Source organism: Vidua chalybeata, chromosome 6 (genome assembly GCF_026979565.1).
Source record: "Vidua chalybeata isolate OUT-0048 chromosome 6, bVidCha1 merged haplotype, whole genome shotgun sequence".
Lineage (NCBI taxonomy): Eukaryota > Metazoa > Chordata > Aves > Passeriformes > Viduidae > Vidua > Vidua chalybeata.
The window spans coordinates 46896441-46920234 of NC_071535.1; the positions used below are offsets into that span (position 1 = coordinate 46896441).

Sequence of the window (23794 nt, forward strand, 5' to 3'; positions counted from 1 at the left end):
TTTCATAGCAGGAGGCTGAGGGAGGCCATCCCTCTGATTACAGCAAAAAACAAGCTCCATTCAGACAGAGCAGTAACTCCCTGCTCCCACCCTACTCCTCTGTTTCTCATTCCCCCGCCAGTGCTCCCAGTGCATTCCCCAGTTGAACAGTTTCTGCCCTCTGCCCGCCCAAAGAGCCATTTGCCCACTTCTCCATCAAAAATGCTGCATCATCAACAGATCTTCCAGATTTTCTCCAGTTCCAGAATCTCCCAGAGTAGGGACATGCTCTAGAGGATACTTGATTTTCAAACCCTTCAGGCATATTTTAGAAACCTCCAACTTCAGTGGGTCCCTGAACAAACTTGAGAGCTACTTTTAACTTAGCCATTAACATGTGCTCAGAAGGTGGATAATAGTTTCCAGCAGTGTGATCCAATTCTCAATACTGTGGTAGCACAAATTATATACTAAGGTTCTGCAGAAGCTATATCTTATCTATTTGAAAAGTAAAATTCAATTCCTCGTGGTAGTAGAAAAAGGCTTACATGTGTGACCCTGTGCAATGACATCAATCTGGATGTGCAGGCAGCCTGAATTGATAAAACTGAAACTGGCCTCATCCCATCTTTATGTAGCAGGTGTTCACTCTGAACACTGTAGTGGCTGTACACACACGCACAAAATCTCTGTGGTAACTCTTCTATCCTCTAAAAGGAGACAACAAAGAAGGTGAAAATTGGAAACTTAAGGCAAATAATCTATTGGGAATGCATCAAGGAAGGAAAAGTAGGGAAAAGCAGAAAGAATGTGCAGATACTGGAGATAAATAGGAGCAAGGTGGAGAGCAGAGGCTGCAGCAGAAGATAGTGACACAGAAGGAGGAGATGAAAGGGAAGTAAATAAATATTATGCTTCAGAGCCAAATTCTGTTCTTGACCCTTGTGTGAACAAGCCAAGACAAAAGTGGGGGAGTTAAGTTGGCATTGCATCTTCCAATTAAGTCCCAGATGTCATCGGCTTGTGGCACATATGGGTTACATCCTTCTGGTCTAACTGTGGTTTTAGCATCCAAAGATAAATTAACTGCATATAGAAGTGTGTATGCCTAGTACCTGACAGAGAAATATGCTCAGTTCAGTGTCCTCTTTGCTTTTGACCTCCAGCACTGCCTGATCCTTCTGCATGCTGGAATACAATGGTGCCCAGCACATGGGTTATTCTGTTCAGAATCAGGGAAAACAAGGACACTATAAGTATGGTTTATTCAGGTTTTTGCTGTCTGGACTTTTGAAATTAAATAAAATTCAAGGAAGTAGCTAGAATTTTCTGCCAGCCCTTCCTCCTGGGAAATGCTCAGGCTAAGTGGGAGTGAGGGGATTGAGATGGGAACGCCTCCTTTAAATGTATTTCATATTATTCCTGATGCATGAACAATATTCAAGTATTCCTTATTTCTTCAGGAATGAAGCGTACCCTTATTTTCCTGTGAGGAAAAAATGGTTTATAAAGTAAATAACTTGATGATCTCTCTTAACTTCTTGACCCTAATATGTGCTAGCTACTGAGGCTCTTTAGAAAAACTTGAACCCTCTTGCACACTTGCATGTGAAGCAGGATATCTCCCTAAGAAAGCCATATTGTAGCAGGAATTAAAATCATTCATCTGACCAAGACTCAGGAAAATGTTATGGGCATACTCTGCTATGAGAAATGTGTCTCACTTACAGTTTTGCTCTGGTTCTAGAATGGAAAAATCATACTATTTCTACTGCCTGAAGCTACATGAGAGCATATTGTTCTAGCAGGGAAAACCCAGCCTGACCTCTAATGCCAGAGTGGAACAGATAACTCCACATGGAGGATAACCAAAATTAATGATCTCTTGAATTTTAAAAATGAGAATTCTCTTGGCTGGGGACTTAACTTAGGCAAGACAGCTCACAAGACAGGGTGCCAAACTGTTCTGTATCACACCACCTGACCTGCTCAGGAATATGCAAGTTTCTTGAAAATGAGAGAAGTCAACCTGAAAATTTTAGGTTGGAGCAGCATACAAGAAAGAGAGAAAAGGAAATGAAAGGAAATAAAGGGATTGTTACTAAAAAAGAGACTACCTTTGCATCAAAGTAGGGTGGCCGAGTAGTTCACTTACCCAGCCAGTGAGGGTAAGGGGAAGTAAAAGGATAAAGGATGGAAGAGTTCACACTCAGCACCTTGCTTAGCTGGGTGTCTGGTTGGAAACATGTGCAAAATCTTCCTAGAAATTGTCATGGAATTAATCAGCATTTCTCACTAGAAACAAAGCAAAGTCTTCTCTGTTTCTCTTCTCCTCCCATAATGCCAGCTCTGAACACCACATAGAGATTGTGGTGGTTGGGCCCTGTTCAGGTTCATGGTTTTAGGACACTCTGTAGGCAGTCTACTGCTGCAACAGGTGGAGCTCACCTTCACTTAGACTCTCTTCCTCCATGGCTCTGAGCATGGTACTGTCCCCTGACCAGCAACACTGGTTCAGCACTGGAGCTTTTCCTAGCTCCTCATGCACAGACACATCCTGTGTCTTGTCTCTCCTGCCTTACAGTCCTGATGCTCTTACAGGTGGGATGATGAAAACAATCTGTGAAAGGTGCATGCATGTAAAGGGAGACCTGCAGAAGGGGAAGATTTAATGATTTCGGTATAAAGCAGAACATCAAGGCCTAACAAACATATGGCAGTGAGAGTCATTCTGTCTGCTGCCCCTCTGATCTGCTGTGCAGCATCCCAGCCCCCTGAGCTGGCCTGCCTGGGTTTCAGAATGCATTTTCCTCTTTTTCATTCCTCCAGCTGACAACAGTGTTTGTAGATGTCATGTTGCCCATGCATCTGTGTGTGTGTGTGAGCCTGTTATGTACCTGATTTAGGCAGATGTGTTTCTGTGTCACACTTGAGCACCTTATAATATCCCTTCCTTCATATATCCCCCTCATTCACTTCCATTTTTTCTTTCTAAGACTGGCTGTGCATATTTCTTCTGGCATACTCTGAAGCAGGAAAATAGATTCCCTCCCTTACCTGAAAGAAAGTGTAAATAAATTTAATCCATTCCATAAGTTAATGTAATGCTTCTAAAATCCACTGTCTCAATGGACAAATTTAGTGCAACATACCAGTTTTGTATCCTAATGTTTCAGGAGCTCTGTGCCATAACTGCTGAGACAATACCAGGTCTGTGACTCATGACTTGCATAGAACCAGTAAATAGGGATTGATTGTTCATTTTTACTTCCTGATGAAAGAAACTGGAGACCAGCATAAGATAGTGGAATCTAAGTACCAAGAAAGCCATTGGAAAAACATGTCTTCATGTAATCTAGAACTGGTGGAACTCCTTGCTGAAACAGGTGCTGAATGTGAGGGGCTTACAGATGCTCATCTTCCCCTGAGTACTTCTTACTCACAGGGAGGTTGGATAACTCCCTGCAGAGAAATCTTTATGGGATTGCTAAACAGAGAAACTACAGCGGGTTCAGGAAACCTCTGACCTGACAGTGGTGAGTGAGGGAGTGGTAGGGGAAGTGTTCTGTATGCTTGGCCTGCTCTTGCACTCCTGGGTGTCTGTGGAGCTGCTGAGGGAGACAGAGCACCAGATCACAGAATATTCTGAGCTGAAAGGGACCCACAAGGATCGTCTGACTCTCAGATGGTTTTGGCCTTTGATCTGAACTAGAATAGTTGTCCATGCGTGCTTGTTACTGGTATCACAAAAACCATTACACTCAGACCATGAAAAGACCCCTTTGGGATTAGGAGGGAGTCTCACTGTCTGTGAGAGCAGCCAGCCTTGTCTCTTGTCCATGAATGGGTCCATCCAGGGCCCTTATACTCAGAATCTCCACTTAGGCAACCTCTGAGCAGACTGCCCTTTGCTGGAATAAAAAGATCTCTCTCCATGGAGGATGATATCTCAGATTTGTTCCTTTGTTTCAGCCCAGCACTCTTTCCATTAAACCATGATCTGTTTTTCTCTGATGCCTTTGCATGAAAGAGTAATAGTAGCAGCTGGTGAATAGGGGCATGCAAAAGCTGTCTGTGATCGCTCATAGGGTAGCAATTTTTATTTCCCTAATATTTTCTTGCTTCTCTGTGCTTTCGTTTTAAGTGTGGGACACTGCGTATTCTATTTTTTCCCCATTTTCCCATGTACTGGGCAATCAGCAATACTGAAATAACCTTTAAAACTTCTTTGTAAAAGGTTTTCTGTTTCCTTATTGTATTTATTGGCTTCATATTGGATTTTAACTACTGACATCTCCAAGTTCGGAGCATCTTACTGTTACTGCTGGGAGTGCCTTTCACCAGTATAAGCAAGTGTTTAGAGACCATATCTAGCTTCAAAACAGGGCAGTGCAAATTCTTGCTAGAGCACTGATCTGTGAGTTCCAGGTATTTTATGGCTCACAAGAGCTGCAGGTTGGCAAATTGCCACCAAAAAAACCCAAAACTAAGAAACCTACAGTTTCCAAATGTGTGAAGGATTTTATCAAGATGGAAAAAGGAGTAAGGAGCAAATGAAGTGCTTTGCTGGGTAAACTTCCAGCTGCAGACTCAAGAAAAAAGGACTCTGCAAATGACAGTTTGGAATTGGATTGCATGTTAGCTTTTTCTGGGTTTCATTCAGGTCCCAAGTTTCCTGCAATCTTCTGTGACCCTTTATGTCTTACATTCCTGTAGTGTCTAGGGTAATTACTTCATCTTGCTGTCATAATTCCACCTACAAAAAGTGCCCTGTAATGCCTGGTTGGATTGGCAGAACACTGTGTTTTTGCTAAACAGCTTTAGTATTATTACTGAACAGCCTGCATTAAAATTAAGTGAAATAGTTACTGGTAGTCCAGAAATAAAGCATGTAGAAAAAAGCCCAAGCTCTCCAGAGTTTTGATAGGAAAACATGGAATTTCAAATAAGCACAAAAATAGTGGGGAATTTCAATCTGCATGATAACTGCCTTGGACCAGAGGCGCTGGTGGCCCCCTTGACATCATGTCCCTTAGTGGAAGTGTTTCCTGGGGACTGTGAGCATCTGGCAGGAGCTGCTCAGTGCTTTCTGGGGACCAGCCCTGGATTTGGAGATCTCGGAGGAGCAACTGTTTGGGTGAGATTTCCTGGGCTGGGACAGGTCTCAGAGATATCAGAAGCATCACAAACCAGGCAGCTTCCTTGTGACATCTATGTAGGATGGAAATTAAAGAATAAAGAAAATTGTGAAAGGAAAATCAACAGAGCACTAGTAGTTTTTAATGGATTCAGAGCTTGTTTGCCCTTTTGAAGGGAGGCCTTGTTTCAACCAAAGCATTTGCCATCTGTTAGTGAACTGAACTGGGTGTCATTTATGAAAGAGCTTTGGTCAAATCCAAAGTGTGAGTGACTTCCAGCAATTCCTATAAAATAAGAAATTGCCTTATCATCAGAGGAATTGAGAGCTGACACTGCCCTATGTTTCAATTTAAAAAATAAACAGGACACATTAAAAATGCAGTCACATGACCCATCAGTGCTTCTCAGACAGTTAAAAGCCTTTGGACCCTGGCTTTATTCATTTCTCATAACAGCTGGATCCCACAGTCACTGGATTATGGATTACTATCCATGAGGAGAAGTTGACTGGCAAGAATCTTAAGACTTCCAATTAGAAAAAAAAATCTGCTTTAAAATTATGAAATACTTTATCACATAGAGTATTTACTAAAGCAGATGTTACAATATGATGGAAATGAAAGAAGTATTAAAGTAAATATTCTAAAATAAGCTGAAGACATATCAACACTGTGTCTTTCAAGTGATGCAGGCTCTGCCTTAGGAATTAGGGGAAAAACAATCTGATCAGGTGTTGGAAAGACACTACAAATAAAAATAAATTCCTGTGAAGCTCCTGGGACTAGCCCTGACAATATGGAGAATTCAAAGCATCGTTGTGCATAAAAGCTTTGAGAAAGACAAATTAGAGTTTTTATTAGTGTTAGTTTGACTTTTTTCTATGGTCTCATATTTCAGAAAATTTTTCTTATCCATCAAAACTAATTCTATAACATGCAAATTTTCTTTTTTGGAAACCAAATGGGGTCCAGAGCCCAAGATATTCAGCTGTCAAAAAGCCTCTGTTACAATCTTTTTTTGTGTGTCGGTCTGTCAGCTTGTATTTTAATCACACAACTAATGTGTGTAGACCTGTGACACAAATGGCTTTAAGTATTAAAGAGATCTGTGCAAATGACTGAGGAAAAAAGGCAGTATTAACTTAAGGAGACATGATTACTTTTTAATTTGTTAAAATGAAGAATGAAACAGAAATACCAGTTTCAGGAGGATCTTGGTAACCAGACACAATGTTTACCTGCTCTGACATTATCCAAATACTACTTTTTTGTTTCTAGATTTCTGGTTACTATGTGGCCAGTCAGTCTGGATAGACTTGAGGGGAAAATTCCAGGTGTTGGAGGTGGGAGTCAGAAACAGTCTTCTGGTCATATTTGAGATTTTCTTTGCTCTTATGTGTTCTTTCAAAGCTAGGTTCTGCTAATGGTTGTGTGAATGCTCTGGGGTCTGCCACTGTAGATCTGCATCACTCTGCATTACAGCAAAGGGTAGGTGACTCTGAGGGGGCTGGACAGGAACCCCTAAAAGGCGTGAGACAACAAAGTTCTCCAAGTTAGTAAAGAAAAAAAAATTATACAGACCTATGAGTGTGACTTCTAGTTATTGACTCGATCAGCAACTGTAGGCACTTCTCAAACCTGCTATTGCATCTTCAGGAAGAAATGTATTGAAATTATTGTATATTAAATTCTTTGCCTGCCAGACCAGGCAAAGAATTTCAAAGGCAGGTAAACTCCTGGCCTCTCTGACACCTCTGTTGTTCTAGATCTTGAATGTTCTCTTCTCCTTCACCTCTGTCCTTCTTCTCCTTTCGCTCAATCTTGTGCCTTTCTGAGAGAACTTCCATGGGTATCATCTCCCACTGACCTCTGCCTGCCCACCTTTAGCCTTGGGGATGGGAGAGCATGTGACCACTGCTTAGATGCTTTGACCAGTGTCACTGGACCAAGCAGCTGCCCTCTCTACTCCATGCTTTCACAGATGATCTATGCAGCACAAGCCTGGCTGCATCAGAAGAGATGCATATCCATGCTCTTCTAGCACACGTTCAGCTCACCCTAGCATCTTCCTCCTCTTATGAAATTACTTTTCTCAATATTTAAGGGGTGGAATGCTGAGAAATTATCTTCCCCTCTGTCCTGCAGACTTTATAGCAGATAGGGAATAGTTAGAGCTTCCTGGCAATTAGGGATTTTCAGCATATATGTGCATTTTTCCAAGAAGCCTATTTCTTGAATACCCAAGTGTTCCATCAACAGCCCAGGCAAAGGGAGATCTGAGACTGATCTGAGTGCTTTAACTGGTATCCACCTGCTCAGCAGTGAGTACTCCACATTGCCCAGGAACACATTGATTTAGACCCCAAATACAAGGGAATCCTGGCTGACAGCAGCAGATCTGGCTTGCCAGCAGGTTCCACATGGAAGCGTCCAGCTGGGCTGGGCCTTTCTGTTTTGAAGCTGACATGTGGAGCTCCTTCTGCTTGTTGCTCCTGAGTAAGAAGCACCCAGAGTCTGTGGCAATGGGAGCTATACACAAAGTTGACAGTAATGTCTTAGGGCCAGATTCTGCCACCCTTTCCAGAAGTGCTTCTATTGCCTCTGAATACTGACCTTGAAAGCAAGAGCAGTAAGCACTTGAATTAGAGAGTTAGATTGAAACTTTGACATTATCCTTTGGGGTTTAAAAGATGATTTTGAGTGGTACAAGTAGCCTCACTCCATGTCCATGCACAAGGGCTAGAGTTCTTCCCTCTCTCCAGGTTTTTGATGTAGATATATGAGCTGGCTGAACATTTCCTGGCAGTTACAAGCTAATTTGCAAAGCTAGCCAGGTAAACACTGTATTCAAGGCTTATAGTTTGCTAATGTGGTGGCAGAGTATTTCCCGCAGCTCCATTCTCAGTCACAGGGCCAGGTTTGCACTGGTATAGAGCTGGTGGCAGAATTTGGCCTGGGTTGTGTAAACAGCAAGTTGCGTATATGTTTCCTGCTTCAGGTAATAATGTGCTAAGTTACTACTTTATGCACAGAGGTATGGAAACCTTTTTTTATGTTTTTCCCTCCCTCCCTCCTCTTTCCGTTCTATGATCCAGACACCACTAACTGTATGGAGTTGATGACTGGCAGACTTTCCAAATGTGGTAAGAACTTCCTTCCCTTCTGCCTTTTCACCTTCCCCAGCCCCTGCTGAGCAACATAATAATGCGCCGTCCTGTCCTGTTGCACCTCCTCCCCTTCCCCATCCCTGCTCCCCCACGCTCTTTTCAAGACTCCCCACCCCGTAACAACCCTCTATGTCTTTCACTCACCTGGAGGACACAAGCACATATCCCTTTTTCTGTTCCTCCCCATCCATGTACAGATGCACAGGCTTCACCACAGCTTTCCCCTTCATTGCACAAATGTGTGGTGTTACACTTGAGATGCCCTCTCTCACTGTAACCCAGGCCAATGATTTTCTTTTTCTTTCCTGATTTTTGTTTCCTCATTTCTTTACTTGCTGCCGTTGATTCATGATTCTTCAGTCCCTTTTCTGCAGTGAAGCTGAGTACTGCCCTGCTGGCTGCTGTCTCCCTTGGTTTCCTGCTATTTGTTGAGACAGGAATGCTGTTTATTTAACTCCATTTTGCATCCACCTCCTTCTTCCCCAGATGTCCTTGGGGCATGACACTTTTAAATTCTCCATTAGACATACTGCATATTATGTCAGACACTTGGCTACTGTAAACTGTCATAGTTCCACTGTGGACTTGGGGAAGGATGTTGTGTCTTTAAATGAAAGAGTAGTGAACCTACTAAAGATTTGGAATTTTGCTAGGAATAAGAAAAAAGTTTCCTGCAAAACTTTCAGCTCAGTTTGCTTGTGCTTACATGAATTTTGGTTAACTTGTCCCTAGCCTTCCCTCCCCTCCCCACACACATGGACTCTTTCTTCCATTACTTGTGCCTCTACTCACTGCTCCAAATACAACAGTGGAAATGCCCAAATACTAAGAGAGATCTTTTTGTCTTATTATCCATGTCTTTTACAGAAAGATTCTGCTCTGTTCTCTTTAGATTTCCATCCTGGTATCTAGGTTGAGTTCAGATATCTCTGTTAAAGAAGACAGGATGTTAGGGAAGTGTTCACTGAGTTGCTGCTGCTCTTCAGCTGGACCTGCAGCTGCCACACTATCCCTTCATTAACTGAAGAAAGTTTTCTGGAGTTGTTCTGGAGTCTGTAACCATAAAGGGAAGTTGTCATGGTGGAGATAATACTAGGTTTATGAATGTGTGACTGAGGAAGAATTTGGCCTGTTTCCTGTGTTTCAGGCAATCTCTTTCCCTTAAGTTGCAGCTTTGCTGGTGGGAGTTTTTCCTTTGCTCTGATAGGAGATAATTTGATTTCTTAGGTGACTTTTCTGATCTTATGAGGACTCATTTCAGACCTTTAGCTTCTTGAAGGCATCAGACAGCAAATCCCTCTTCTTCCTCAAGACTTTGTTTCTTGCCTGGAATCTGGCATTCACATCATACAAAAATACTGAAATGCTGATTCTGCTGATTGCTTGCAAGTTAATTGAGCTATAGAGATAACCAGCCAGTGCCCTGCATTCTCTAGATAGAGAGCATCACTGCTCACTCACAGTTCATGCAGGCCCTCCAGCTGTCACCATGTCAGCAGCAATCCAACAAGGGACAAAGATGACAAGGTGAAGGCCGGCAGGGAGACTGTTTTGTGGCAGCTACAGCACAGACAGAGAGAGAGAGAAAAGAGACAGGATGGCCTACAGGAGTTTAATGGAGCTGCTTCCTTTAAATCACATTCCTGTTGGTGAACTCACAAACAATGTAAGCAGTGGTGACTGCCCCATGCTGAATTCCACCCTCGTGTATGAGTGAGGAGCTGTTTTTGTCATTCTTGCAAAAAGAGTTAACACTGTAGCAGGAAGAGCTAATCAGGTTCTTTACTCCTGGCTCAGCCATGTGAAAGCTCTGGTGGGAATGAGGAACATGTTTTCACCCACTATAAAACAATGAATGCTGTAATTAACAGCAAGGCAAATTTGTTTAGTCCTTTAAATGTTATCTTCTGCTGGCAGTGGTCATCAGTCTGAGAAGTGATTTTGCATGCAGTCACTGGCATTGAGAAACAATGTTGAACAGCCGAGGTCTGTCACAGGAGCTGCCAATATCCAAATGACACAACTGCTGATGTATCAACCCTATCTGTGCAAAGTAGAAAACTGCTGCCAACTTGTAGTATTTCACAATAGAAGAAAAGAATGTGGCTCATAATAAATTGAAATGCATGCTGGGATTAAATATTTTATTTATGTTTACACACATCTCAGCAGGGGAATGGGCATTGCTGTTGTCAGAAAGACTAAATTGGTTTCCTTGAAGCCTGTTCATAAGATCAAATTTACCTTGTAAAATTTAAAATATTTACATATAAAATGCAGCTGTAACCTGAAAAACATTTACAGGAGTGATACTTTAGCTGATCTATTTCTGTGTGTATTCTCAGCCAAATCAGTTTAGTGACAAATAAGCTTTACCACTTTATGTGCTGTCATTAAGCCTTATAAAATCAGCACAGCTGTAAAAGGACAAGCTGGATTCTGTTTCTTTTGAAGCAGGATTGAGAGAACTGTTTATTACCATCTCATCTGGTATTTATGTCTATCTCACTGAAGAATAGGTTGTATAATTAAGGTTCTAATGGGTTCTGCAGAGCCTTTACATTAAAAATAAAAATCAAGATAATACATAAACTGAAAGGCCTTCCAGCTTCAACCACAAAGCTGGGAATTAGAAAGGAAGTATCATTCATATACTGAGCACATTGGATCTGGAGCCACTGATGCACACAGAAGCCCATGGTGCCATTTCAGTAGTCCTTGGTCAGGAAAGAGTCTCTTCACAAACTTTAGTGACTTCAAGTCTTTCATGTTTCAGAATTTCTTTGGGTGATTGGTTTCATGGTAGGGCTGGTATATAGCTTTTGATAGCTCCCCTTCCCAGCCATTCCAGTTTTTTGGAGTCATTGGTAAGTATGTTTTGCCAAGGTGCTGGCTGCTGGCAGGAAGCTCTGAAAAGCCTGCCTTATCCTCCACTTTTCCTTCTGAGATTAACCCAGGAAGACTAAACTTCCCAGTCTTCACACTGCCACTACCTGAGGAAGAATTTTACTTCTAAGTAAGGCAATCTTTGCTTGTTATTCTCCCTCTCTAATGATTCTCAGTAAAGTCTTTGGTCACATCAGTGGCACTTCCATGGAAAGAGGGTGATGATAAGAGGAGGAGAAGGTTAGTATGGATAACTAGTGCAGCTCCAGTCAGATCATGCTGTCATGTTAGGCACTGCACAGCCATACACTCCTGCAAAAGCTTGGACCATAACCCTGTGCAGGTTGGAAAGAAGGCCTTGTGTTTACTTTTAAACATTTATCTTGTATTGCTGCATACAATTGAAAACCTGGTTTCCAAGCACCAGAGTTAAACAAGAAGATTTTTGGTTCCTCGTGGGTACCAGGGACTATCACCAAAATGATCTGACCAAACCAAAAGCACAACAAATCCACTTGCCTTACATATCTCACCAATGCATCTCTCTCAGATCTTTTGCTTCCAGTCTTTAGGACTGGACATTTTTCCTATTCAGAGCTGTCTGATCGTGCTGGCCATGGCTAGGTGTCCTCTGCACACAGAGAACCACACTGCAGTAAAGGCTTCTCTTCGTAGCTCCCAGGAGTCACAGTTTGTCAATCACAGACACAAGTCCATGCCAGTAGCATTCCAATCTGTTTGAGAAGTTAGGAAACATTTTGTAGTTTCAAACTGGTTGCATCACATTTGAGTTGCAATTGCAACCTGTAGCTTTGTGAGTGCTCATTTAGAGTGTGTTCTTGTGTTTAGTAACAGCAGCAAATACCTGGACTTGGTGTTCTTGGAAGTGATCCTGACCCATATTGGCATTAATTAGAGTAATCCCACTTCTGAAAGTAGCTGTTTGATGGAAGAGGAGGTTGGTGATTTGCAGCCAAAAAGTTGCAATCGTTGGCAGAAATATTGGTATCAAAACCTGCAGGAAAAAAGCACACGCTGCCCTCCCAGCTGAAAGGCTGAAAGGCTCTTGTTAGCACTGCCACACCGTGAGGTGGTCAGAACAAGGGGTTTTATTAACATTTGGGAAGAATCTGCTGGCTCCTGGTTTTTCTGAGCATGGCTGACTCTCCAGTTCAAATTGTGACCCAGCTGAGAGACAAAAGGAACAAGACCCACCTGAGAGATCACGTATTCATTCAAAATGTCTCACAACAATATCACAATGGATCACAACAAGATAAGTCAAATGGTTCTAAAGAGTTCAAGCCAGGTTTACCAGTTATCCCTGCCCATTCTGCCAGTATCCTTTGCTGTCCAAAGGAATGGCTGACTCCCTACATACTGTAGTTGTATTTCTTCAGTCTAGTGTTGTGTTGGGGAGACATTTATGTTCCAATTCATACCTCATGTTTTTGCACTGTAGAAGAAAGTAGCCACAAAAAAGGCAGCTTGGCACTAAAAGTTTATCCAGATGTATTGAACTATTTGATTCATGTCAGATCCTATTTTGATGCGTATGGTTAGATTTTTACTATGCAGTACAAGATCTCTTTCTCTGTAACAATATCTAATACAGAAAACACAGATATTTCACTCTTAATTGAGATCACGGTGATATGATATTTATGATAGCCAGTGTTCCAGGAAGCTACGTGGAAATGCTTGCTGTACTAAGCTAAGTTTGAGATAGCCTTCCCAGAAGATTAAATCATCTTTTGAAGTGACTTATTCAGTGGAAATGAGGAAGCAACATTTCACCAGCATGCATAGGTCATCTGTCTCCTTTAGGAACAGGCTGAAGAATTTGAAACTCATAACATAATATGTGAACATCCATCTGGAAGGAAAGATCAAAATTGTATTATTAAGTGCCAATACATTTCTGACATTTTAATAGGCAGAAAACATAGGAATAAAGCTACAGAAATCTCTAGGAGAATGGGTAGCAACAATACTGTCATTTGCTGGGGCTTTATGGGTGTGAGTTATCAGTTTCCCCTCTCAGCACACACTTGTGCAGGCAGATCTGTGTAAAAGGACAGGCGGATACAAAAAATTAATGGGCTTAGACCTTTACCAGCCAATTTGCCAGAAAAGCATGACTCCATAACAGGATCTGGCATTTCTTCATCCCACCACTATCCTTGCCTGCTCTTTCAGTGCCACCAGCTGTCCAAATGAATGTATGATTCCCTCCTCTCCATCATCATGTCTCCTTTTTTGAGTGTTACGTGGTGGTGCTGGATTGGCCAGAGCTTTTCATCAGTAACAGACACGTTTGGTTTCTGATTCCTTACTTGTGCCTTAGCTCTGCAGGAGGCAGCAGCAAGGAAATGGTCCTCATCCCTTTGGGACTTTGCTGCCTGTGTTCACCATTCCCTAATTCATTATTTCAGAGCTACCTGTCTCAGTAATACTGTGAGGAGAGGCTGAACTGGATCTCAGCTTCTCTGTGTGTTTATGAGAGTGAGAGAAAAAATGTGCAAGACAGAGAATGGCCTTCTGGATGCTAGACACAAATATTGGGCCACCCTCCTGCAGTGGAGAATGGGATGTTTTAGGGGAGTAAGAACAAGAATGGGTTATAGAGCATTTAAATGTCAGGTTGGTTGTTCAGGTCTGCCCAGAAGAGTAGCAATTGGAAGTTCCCACCTGCTGATGGCATGGATACCTGTGCCAGTGCTGTGTGATAACTTGAGTAGTTCCTCAGTTCTGCAGTAGTTCTGCAGTTTGTTCCTGCAGACACCATTTTCAATTGGCATTTTTACTAGCAGAGTCTAAGGACTCTGGAAACATCTTTTCCAGCTGCATTTCAGGTTTCCTGCCAAGAAACTGGAGTTGTTTCCTGGACTTTCCATCAGTAGTTAGTGAGCTGAGTGAGGTATCTGCCTGGTTTGGATTTGTACGGGCTAGGGACTTTTCAGTCTGGAGGGTGACTCCTACATGGTCTACAACTAAACAAAGAGGAATGGGCCACTTTATTATTCTGTCATCCCTTTCACTGCATATACTCTTGGAGTGAGTTCTGTATTTTAAATCATTTGTTTATGAAGGCAGACGGTACTCTGCCAGCAGAAACCAAGCAAACAGACCAAAAAAATGCCTTAACGAAGAGGACTAGAACTCTATAAAAGTAGCAGAATGGGTTTGAAAGGAAATGGATTATCACCCATTAAGGAGTGTTTTAATGCTTTACATGAAAGAAATGGGATTTTCATTACATGGTTCACTGAAACCACAGCTGCTATCAAAACAGAGCAACCCAGGGATAAAAAAGACCAAGGCTAAGGAGTAAGGAATGAGTATAGGGAGAAAACTTCAGTAGCAGAGGCAGGCAAAAGACAATCAGGAAGGATGTGAAAGTAACAGGAAAAGAAGTAAGAGAAGTCAGATAGAGAAAAGGTGTCTCTTCCCACTGGAGACCTATGTTTTCCCAGTCACTTTCTCCCAAAGCCCAATATATACATGCAGAAACCCCAAATATCTCAGCCTATACAGAAAGAAAAGAGAGAGGATAATCCCAGAGATGGCATATTTGTTTTGTGCGACTTTTGTGTTCAGCACCACAAGGATTAGTGCATAAACAGTACATAGGCTTCAGAGAGATGGTTTCACAGGAGAAGGAAGTGCCTCAGGCTTTGCTTCTTTGAAGTCAATGGGAATGTTGCTATTTGCTGCAGTGAAAAGAGGGCCGAGTCCTTATCTGACTGCCTTAAAAATGTTACAAAACAGCAGACTTTAATCAGCAACTGAAGCCTCCAGGCTTGTCCTGAAGCTGCTTGTTCACCACCTCCTGTTATGTTCTGTGAGGGTGTTTACAAGGTCAGAGCAGGGTCTTTGCAAGGTGCATCCTTTCCTGGTGTCACTTGTGGTGCCTGGAGTGATTCCCCTTATTTTCTCCTTCCTCTCTTACCTGGGTGCTCCATTTTCACTTGGCTTCTCAAAGTGGTGACACCACTGGGGTTAGGTCAGTGTCAGACAGGCTTCCTAAGAACAGCAAATGAAATACTGAGGACTGTGAGGGTTGGTGCAAACTGCCTGCCCAGCTTCCTTCTATGTTTTTGTGTCTACCTCTAGCCCTGTTTCTTCCTTTTAATGCTTGTATTCAAGTCCATTCACAGTTTTGACTTCTTTCATATTTGGCTGTGACAGTGCTGCACACAGGTGCCCCAAACCAGTTCTTTCTCCATAAATATATTTCTCTCAGCACCCCTTCAATAAATAAAAACCCTTTCATAAGCTTCAGTGCTTGTTTTCAAACCCATTCCCTTTCCTGTCTTGCAGCAAACACCTCCTTGGTCTAACTCAAAACTGCACATACCCATCTCCTCCTAACAGACATAAACCTAATGCTCTGAGCCTCCCCTCCTGCCCCTCCTGCCCAAGATCCTCCTCTCAGTTTCTCACCCTTTCTACCCTTTACACTTTATTTGCTCTGTGCTGATGAACATTTGCTCTCAAGGGGAAAGAAGACCTTAGTCTGTGCATGAAACACCAGCGATATTCTGAAGAATCACTGAGCCAAACCTTCATCCCTGTTCAGAGGAAATGGGATGTCATCTCACTTTGTGAAATAAGAAAGGCAGCCTTTTTGAGCTCCCCCGATGGACTTACAGGTGTAAGAGCCTATGACACATCTTGCACTGAACATTAGGCATGGAAGATTGCTGAAAAACCAATTCTAATCCATCATCACCTGCATTTTCAAGTTTACTGGATTATAACCTCAAAGGGAACTGAGAACTAACAGGAACAACACCCTGCACCATTTTCATGCTCCCAGCATAGCTGACCCATTCTTGGGTATCTCCAGAGTAAAAGTGTGAGGACTCTTTGTCTATCCAAAGAGCAGTGTGAACACCAGCCCAGCATCAGATTTTCCTTGACTGCCAGGACAGGAGGGCATTATTACCTACTATTTAATTACAAGTACGAAAGGCAAAGGAAGGAAAGGGTTAGTGAAATGGCCTATTTTAGTTTTCAGTAGCTCTCTAAACATCCTTAAGGATTTTCTTACTCCCATTAAAACTTTAACTAAAAAATTATGATGGCAAGGAATCTAGTAGTGATACAGGCAAAGAAAAGTAGACTGTTAAATACTTTTGTTGCAATAAATCTCCAGGCATTTGAAAGCCCATAGGGCATGGGGAGAAGAAAGGGTGGATGAAACATGGGCTGCGTATTTTAGTAGGATGACTAAAAGTCCTGTATCAGGACTCAGCAAATACAAGATGTATAATTTCTAAAGTGTTTTATTGCTCCATTCTTGCAAGTTGTACTTTTGTCACTGTTCCTGTCTATATGAAAACAAAAAACTTTCCCAATTCCTGCAGAGCCCTGCTTACTCTGCCCTCAACTTTACCTCTAAGCTTGTTAAATAAACTGCTCAGCTGAATAACTAGAGATATTCCCCTACTCTTTTCTCCCAACCGAGCAGTCTTTTCCTCTCCAGCATTTTTTCAGTGCTCTTTTTCATTCTTTCTGCTGACTCCATTTGCTTATGAAGATGAGGGGTCCAAAGCCACCTGAGAACCAGATCCGCCCACATTCCTGCATTCAAGGCTGAGTGTTTCCTTTCTTTTTTCTCTTTTCATTGAAAAATGGTATCCACTAAAAGAAGTAGAAGTGAGTCTGAGTAGATAAAATTGAGTCTGCACAATGTGTGTGCCCACAAACCGAAAACAGTTTTAGGGAAGCTTAGGGAAATCTCTGATGTAGAAGTCATAGATGTGGAACAGATATATCCTTTCCCAAGCATTTGTGTGCATGTGGAAGGGACATGCATACAGGTGGAGCTCAGGGAGGCCTGAGCCCAAAGTGACTGAGTTCAGTGAAAGCCTTTCTCTTCTTAGTTGGAAATTGAGATATGTGCTTTGCCTGGTTGGTTGTTTGTGCCCATCACTTAGGCTTCAGTCAGTTGGGTGAATGATGCCCTTCCAGAAACTCACAACAGGCTGTTGCTTTTAGCTTTAGTGTAACTGAGTGACAGAAGCAGGGCAAGCAGAACATTAACCACAAAACAGCAGGCACAGGAAGTCAAGGAATGAATTAGATTAATAGGATTCTTCACTGTATTTACCAGTCATTTGATTTTTCTCAATGCCCATTAACAAGCAGGGGAAAGCAGCCACTACCTGGTTTGCATAGGGCAAGCAAAAACCAGTAACACATTCAGTTTTGCAAAGCACAAATACTGTGCATTTCCTCTTTCTCTGTGTAAGACGATGATGTCTGTCTCGCATTTTCCATTAGAGAACAAGAAAGTACTCAACAAGCTCTTCACTCAAATTGCTGTGCACAGAAGGTACTTGCCTGCTGTAGTTACTGGGTTGCTTATGTTTGAAATTAAAGAGAAGTGCATTTTGACCAAGCCCCCAGTGTCCACCAGTCTCTGCTATGAGGAAGCCCTTTGCTCCTGACAGAAAGGTTCCACTCTTCACAGCATTCTACCACACTGGAAGGCAGATAAAACCATTTCCTTCCAGGAGCTGGAGATAGAAGTTATTTGAATTTGACAGGACAGTAGAGCCAACAGTCCCAATATTGAGAAAACCATCATGGGGCTATAATGATCAGGCATCACCTCCATGGTGTACATCAGATAAAAAACACCTTCAATATCCATGTTCAAGGAGTTTAGTGTGACCCCTCCTATGCTTGATAAAGATTAATCCCCCAATCCAAGAAAATGAAAGGAGACTAGAAATTCCCAAACAAAGGCTACCTTTCCAGAAGTAGCTGGTCCCTTTCCCTCAGTAGCACCCCAGAGCCTTTCCTCAGGTATGACCTTCTGCACACCCTCTAACACAGAAGTAGATTGAGAGCATATAACCGTGCTTCCTGGAGGCCCACGTGGCACAAAAGGCTGTATTCACATGTCCAGTCCTTGTTAACACTGCAGCCTGATCTAGGGGCTGGCTGAAGGAGATGCCTGTTCCAGTAGCACACAGCTCTACCTCCCTCTGGCTCCTAACTGCACTGGAATGCATGATGGTGCCATGGGGGCTGTGTTACGGAGAGAGCATAAATTCAGGACAGTGAGGTAGTAGGTCTTGACCCTGCCGGAAACAGGCAGATGTATAACAGCCTGCTTCCACATTCAGCATCTTCATTTCCAGGTACCTGTTTAGGGAGGATCTGAAGGTGCTTAGAAGCCTGTGAGTGTAAACCACAGACCACGCATGCAGATGGCAACACTCATCTCCACCATAGCTCATTTTCCAAATGATGCTTCCCTAGAACCACTCAAGTGCTTCAGGCTTAGTCATGACAGGGTGGCAAGGAGAAACTCAAAATGAAATAAAATGCAAGCATGGAAAACCTGATGCCTGGTGTAGACAGAGAGCTTAGCAAGGCTGCAAAGTAAAGCATCAATGGGCAGCCACATGGAAATACCCTGTGTTTGTAACAGCAGGAGCAGGATGGGATTTGCCTGTGTCCAGCATTACAGTCACTGCCATTTCTATGTGGAGTGGCCAAGTGAATCCTAGTAATGGACTGACCTATTTCAATCACATAGTACTGTGTCCTGCCAGGTGAGATAGCAATGCTTCCTCACTCAGGAAAAAACTAGGAGCTTCCCCCTAGGTGCTTTATGCTCCCAGGTTTTTTATTTCTGTAGGTGTCCCATCCTAAACACTCTTCCTGCTCATTGTCTTCATCCCCCACACACCCCCACGCACGTGGCTCTGGATCTCCTCATCATGTTCTTCTCGTTAAAAACCCCATTGTTCATTTGTTTGTTTGTTCTCTCTCTTTCTCTTCTCTTTTTCTCTCTCTTTCCCTCTTGTTTTTTTTTTTTCCTTCTTTCTTTCTTTTTTTGTCTCCTCTGATTTGTGTACCCAGGCAGCCCATTGAGTAACTTCTTTGACGTAATTAAACAACTTTTTTCAGACGAGAAGAACGGGCAGGTGAGCCATCCCCCCGGCACGCCAACCAAGCATAGCGCAAACAGCAAGCGGAGCGATTCCGGTTCTAATGACTATGGGTCTAGAGGAGACAATAAGTACCCTGCTGGCAAAGACAAGGCAAAGATGGTCTCATCAGTCGGCCTACAAGACCAACCTTAAATAAACACATAAAAAATTAAATAACTTAGAGAAAAAAAAAAAAGAAAACAGAACAAAACAAAAAGAAAAAAAGCAAGAAAGAATGAAAGAATATTCCTTAGCAAGCTAGCCTCTAAACTAGAAGGATGTATATACCTTGCCACAACAGTACAAAACTGTCTATAGACAAATTTTGTATGAAGGAATGACTGTATATATATACATATATATATTTATATATGATATATAATATATATCTCAGAAACAAACACAAAAACAAATGAATGAAAGAATGAAAAGAAAAGGTAGCACAGATGACAAACCCAGTTCACCAGATCTTGGGTTGTGGTTTTTTTCAATTGGTTTTTTTTTTTTCCTCCCTTTTTTTGAATGTTTTGCTTTTTTTCTCCTTCCTGATTTTTTTTTTGTTTGTTTGTTTTTTGTTTTGTTTTGTTTTCTTTTGTTTTGTTTCTTGTTCTGTTCATGCTCTCTCTGTGTTTCTGACGACACCACTTGTTTCCGCTCTGCTACCAGGAATTATCCCGAAAAGTTAACATGTCAGCCACGGCTTCACCTTCTGTGCTCTGCGGACACTTGTTGATGGAAGGCAACCGATGTAGACTGTCCAAGGACCAGTCCTGTTTGAGGTTCCCAGCCTCCCCTCTCCCTTCAGGAAGTGGGCTTCTCCCCCACTTCTCCCCAGTCACCTCCCCAGTGCACGCCTGGTTTTTTTTCTCCCCTCTCTTTTTCTTTTTTGGTGCTCCACAAGAGAGATCTGCTCAATTATGGGATTGCAGAGTCTGGGCTCAAAGAAGGTTGCAAATTGTTGGAGTGAATTATTTACCCTTGGCAACTTCTGTCCGCGCAGGTGAACGCAGCCTGGAGAGGGAGGGTGTGGGCAAGGATTTGGGTGTAGCGGGAGCACAGTGTTCCATGAATCCAGAGCACGTTCTCATCAGAAACCAGCCAGGAGCAACTCAAAACTAAGCGTTGAACCAAGACAATATTGGGGAGCTTCATCACGGGATTTTCTTACATTTTTTTTTCCTCCCCACCACCTTTTCCTTTTCTTTTGCCCCCTTTTTTTATATATACATGTATATATGTGTGTATATGTATAAATATACATACATACATATATATGTACACACACACAAACTGGTTTTTTTATACTGTATCATTTTGCTTTTTAACCTGCTGGAAGGGGAAGGGAGTAAACATAGGAGGGAGAGGGGGTTCAGTGAATAAACACATACAAACAACACATTAAAATTTAGGGAAAAGGCAACTTCTGGTAGCAAAGAAGAGGGACAAGACCCTGCCAAGGACTGTCTCTCCCATCACCAGGCACAGTTGCTGCTGCTGCTACTGCTGCTCCTCCTTCGACACCTTCCTCCCCACCTGTCAACTCCCTGCCACTGTGCCACCGCGCTGGGACCTTCTTCAACCAGCTGGATCCTCCACCACACCCTGCATTTAGAGGCAATTGTTGTGTTGCTAGTGCCGCATTGATATCAGTATTATTATTTCTTTAAGTTACCAGTCTCATTTGTTGGCTTGGGTGGTTTTTTTCTTAAAAAAAAATGAAAAAAGAAAAAAAAAAAAAAAAGAAGATGAAGAGGAGGAAGAAAAGAGACTTATATTGGGTTTTATTTCCTCTGTGCGTATGTGTGTGTGTGTGCAAAATCACTGGCACTTGGTTCATCAGAGCGAGACAAGGTGAAGTCAGGGCAATGGGAGACTTAATCATGAAGCTACTGTAAACTTTAAAATTTACTGCAAGATATTTTTATAAAGTTTTTGTTTTGGATTTGTTTTTTTTTTTTTTTTTTTTTGAAAGGGAGGAGGGTGGGATTGGGTGGATGGGGACTTTTTTTTGTGTTTCAGTTATTAGGTCTTGGTTATTTATATATACATATATATATATTTAAAAAATAAGCTGTTAGATATATCTTCTGTTTAATAACTGTGTGGAGGCAACATTGATTCTTATTATTTTGTGGAGGAGGGGGAAAAAGACACAGAAACCTTGTAAGTGTTCATTTTGTGACTTTGAGAAAGAAGAATTGCCACCTTTTTTCCTCCTCCTCAAGAGTTATGTGACCAAGTGTAACTTATTCTGGCCCAAGCTCAAAGGTTAAACAAACAAAAAAATGTGGTTTTACACGTGGAAGACAAAACACAGTGAGAAGTATTTCTTGACTGAGATTTTAAGAATGTAGGCTTAGCATTAGTGTTCAGCTCTTTTATGACCCTTGATTGCTGCTCGTTGGGTTCCTATGGGTGTATGTTGTATCGCAAGATATTTTTTTAATTATAATGTTGGATGAGTTATTTTTTGTTGTTGTTGTCGTTGTTGGTTTTTTTTAATAATTTTTCCCCTTCTTCGACCAGTTTTACTTGTACATAGGTTTGAAGATTAAAAAGAATTTTTAAAGACACGACTGGGGCAAAGACCTTTGACTTCTGCCCTGTTTCCCCATTCCCCCAAATGGGAGAGATTTTTTTTTTTTTTGCTTTATTTATTTATTTATTTATTTATTTTTCCCTATTCTTAAACTTTTCTCTCTTGTATTGCTGTGTGCATGTCAGACACCAGGGGGTGATGGCTGGGGAGGGGGGAAGGCAAGGGTGCAGGAGAGGGGGGCAGTTTTAATTGCATGACATTGCTGTAAATTAGTCTCTTTTGCTTTCGTTGTCTTTCCTGCCTCTGCTCTCTCTCTACTTCTCCTCTGAGCTCCCCTCCCATCACCCCCATCCTTCTTTTCCCTCTTTTCTCTTCCCTTGTGTATAGATTTTGATGCTTCTGTTACATTGTACCTCTACAAAAGGCTGGGATTTCAATACAAGATAATAATAATAATAATTTAAAAATACCTATATCAGCAAAACCCATGTGGTACAAGCAGGAAGGGGATTACTTACACAAGATATAAGAATAAATGAAAGCAATACCTCTTGTTATCCTTCCTATTTTGTACTTTGAAGACACACACTCGCGCACACACACATATACAGACACAAACTGACATTATTTAATGGTTTGAAATGGACAAAAAAATCTGATGTATCCCTTGTTAAATAACTGTGAGCAACTTTAGTTCAAAAACCAATAAATTCATTCAGTAAAGATACCAGCTGTTGAGTGTCCTGTTTATGTCCGTGAAAACAAACTCCTGGCCGGTGTCAGAGCCACTAAGTTCCGTGGTGTGGCCTCCTGCACTGCAGGAGCTGAAGATGGCAGCTGAAGGAAGGCAGCGTCCTCCTGGCTGTGGAACTAACGCCAGGGCCTGAGGAACAAGGACAGCTCAACCCTGTGGGCCTGGCTCACTGCTGTAGCGTGTTCCAAAAGCTTCATCCAAATTTCAGAGCAAGGTCTGGTCTGGATGGAAACCACTGTACCAAAAACTATGGCTGCTTGTGATTGTTCTCCTCTCTAACCTGAGCTTCTCACATTGCTTCCAGATTTAGCTGTAGGAAGGATTTCTGCACCTCCCTGCCTGAAACAGTCACATACATTTGAACAATCTGCTCAGGTACATTCCTGGCATGTATGGATCTGGCGTTTGTTGCTGGTTGGTTGGACAACCCATGTGGCTGCTGGCTTGTCACACCTCGCTCTCCTTGCCTTTTCTCTGGGTTTGTCGCTGCACCCATCAGTTCCCCTGCCCTGGCTGGCACATCCCCAGGAAAAGCAGGTGCTTCCCACAGGGCTGGGGGAGCGCGGCAGGCCTGGGCTCACAGCAGAGCTGCAGCACTGGCCCTGACCACACCCTGGCCTGGCACCACAGCCCGGCCAGCTCCGGACATGTCCCCCTCATGTCCCCTCTCATGTGCCCTCTCCAGAGCTGCCCTGGCCAGGCCAGCCAGGGTTTCCCACCATGAGGCTGTGAGGGGCAAGCACCACCTGCTATGGAGGGAAGGCAGGAGGACACCCTCTGGAAGGTTCTGTGGTGCTGCCTCAGCCTCAGGTGAGGATGGCTGGGGAGCCTCTGCCCTGCCAGGCAGTGCCCAAGCAGCAACCATACAAAATACAGTCTCATCTAGGAAAAAGCCAGAGTGTTTATAGGGTCTCTGGGAGATTCACTGGGCTGCTAAAGCTGGAGGGGAGAAGCTGATGAAGATGAAAAGTTGAGGAGAATCACAAGTGCTGCAGGAATTTGGTCTCTGTAGCACTGGAAACCCAGTTTGAAGTAGGTGTACAACATTTGCATCTCTGAAAGTGAAAGAATGTGTTGGGCTGCAGTGTAAGGGGAAATCGGATTTAAGAAATCAGATTTAACTTCTATGATCTGTTCATGTCTCCAGTACTATGCATAATTAGCATCCCCAGTACTGCTAATTATGGTCTTCAAAAGCTTTAAGAAGAAAATAACAATTTTGCAAAGTGGAGGACCTCACACTTAGGGCCTGCCCACATTTATTCTGCCTTTTTGTTTGGCCATGTTCTAACACAGTCACTTACTACATGGTGTCATATTGCCATTTGAAGTGTATAAGAGGGGCTGTGCTTCTGACCAAATTGAGTTTCTATTTA

At 42.6% G+C, this 23794-nt stretch overlaps 1 protein-coding gene across 12 annotated transcripts in view; it reads left to right on the top strand.

Annotated features, from left to right (window-relative positions):
- BRSK2 (BR serine/threonine kinase 2) overlaps nucleotides 1–22391 on the top strand; it is a 303532-nt gene extending 281141 nt beyond the window's left edge. For 3 of the 12 annotated variants that reach the window (XM_053946176.1, XM_053946178.1, XM_053946180.1), the window contains 3 exons: nucleotides 8213–8260; nucleotides 19103–19119; nucleotides 19792–22391. In XM_053946176.1, the coding sequence (XP_053802151.1) occupies nucleotides 8213–8260; nucleotides 19103–19119; nucleotides 19792–20244 (518 nt within the window). In that variant the 3' untranslated portion in view covers nucleotides 20245–22391. Of the gene's footprint in view, nucleotides 1–8212; nucleotides 8261–19054 lie in introns of all 12 variants that reach the window. The other 9 variants (XM_053946173.1, XM_053946174.1, XM_053946182.1 and 6 more) reach the window with 7 other exon arrangements.
- Nucleotides 22392–23794: the final 1403 nt, after the last annotated feature.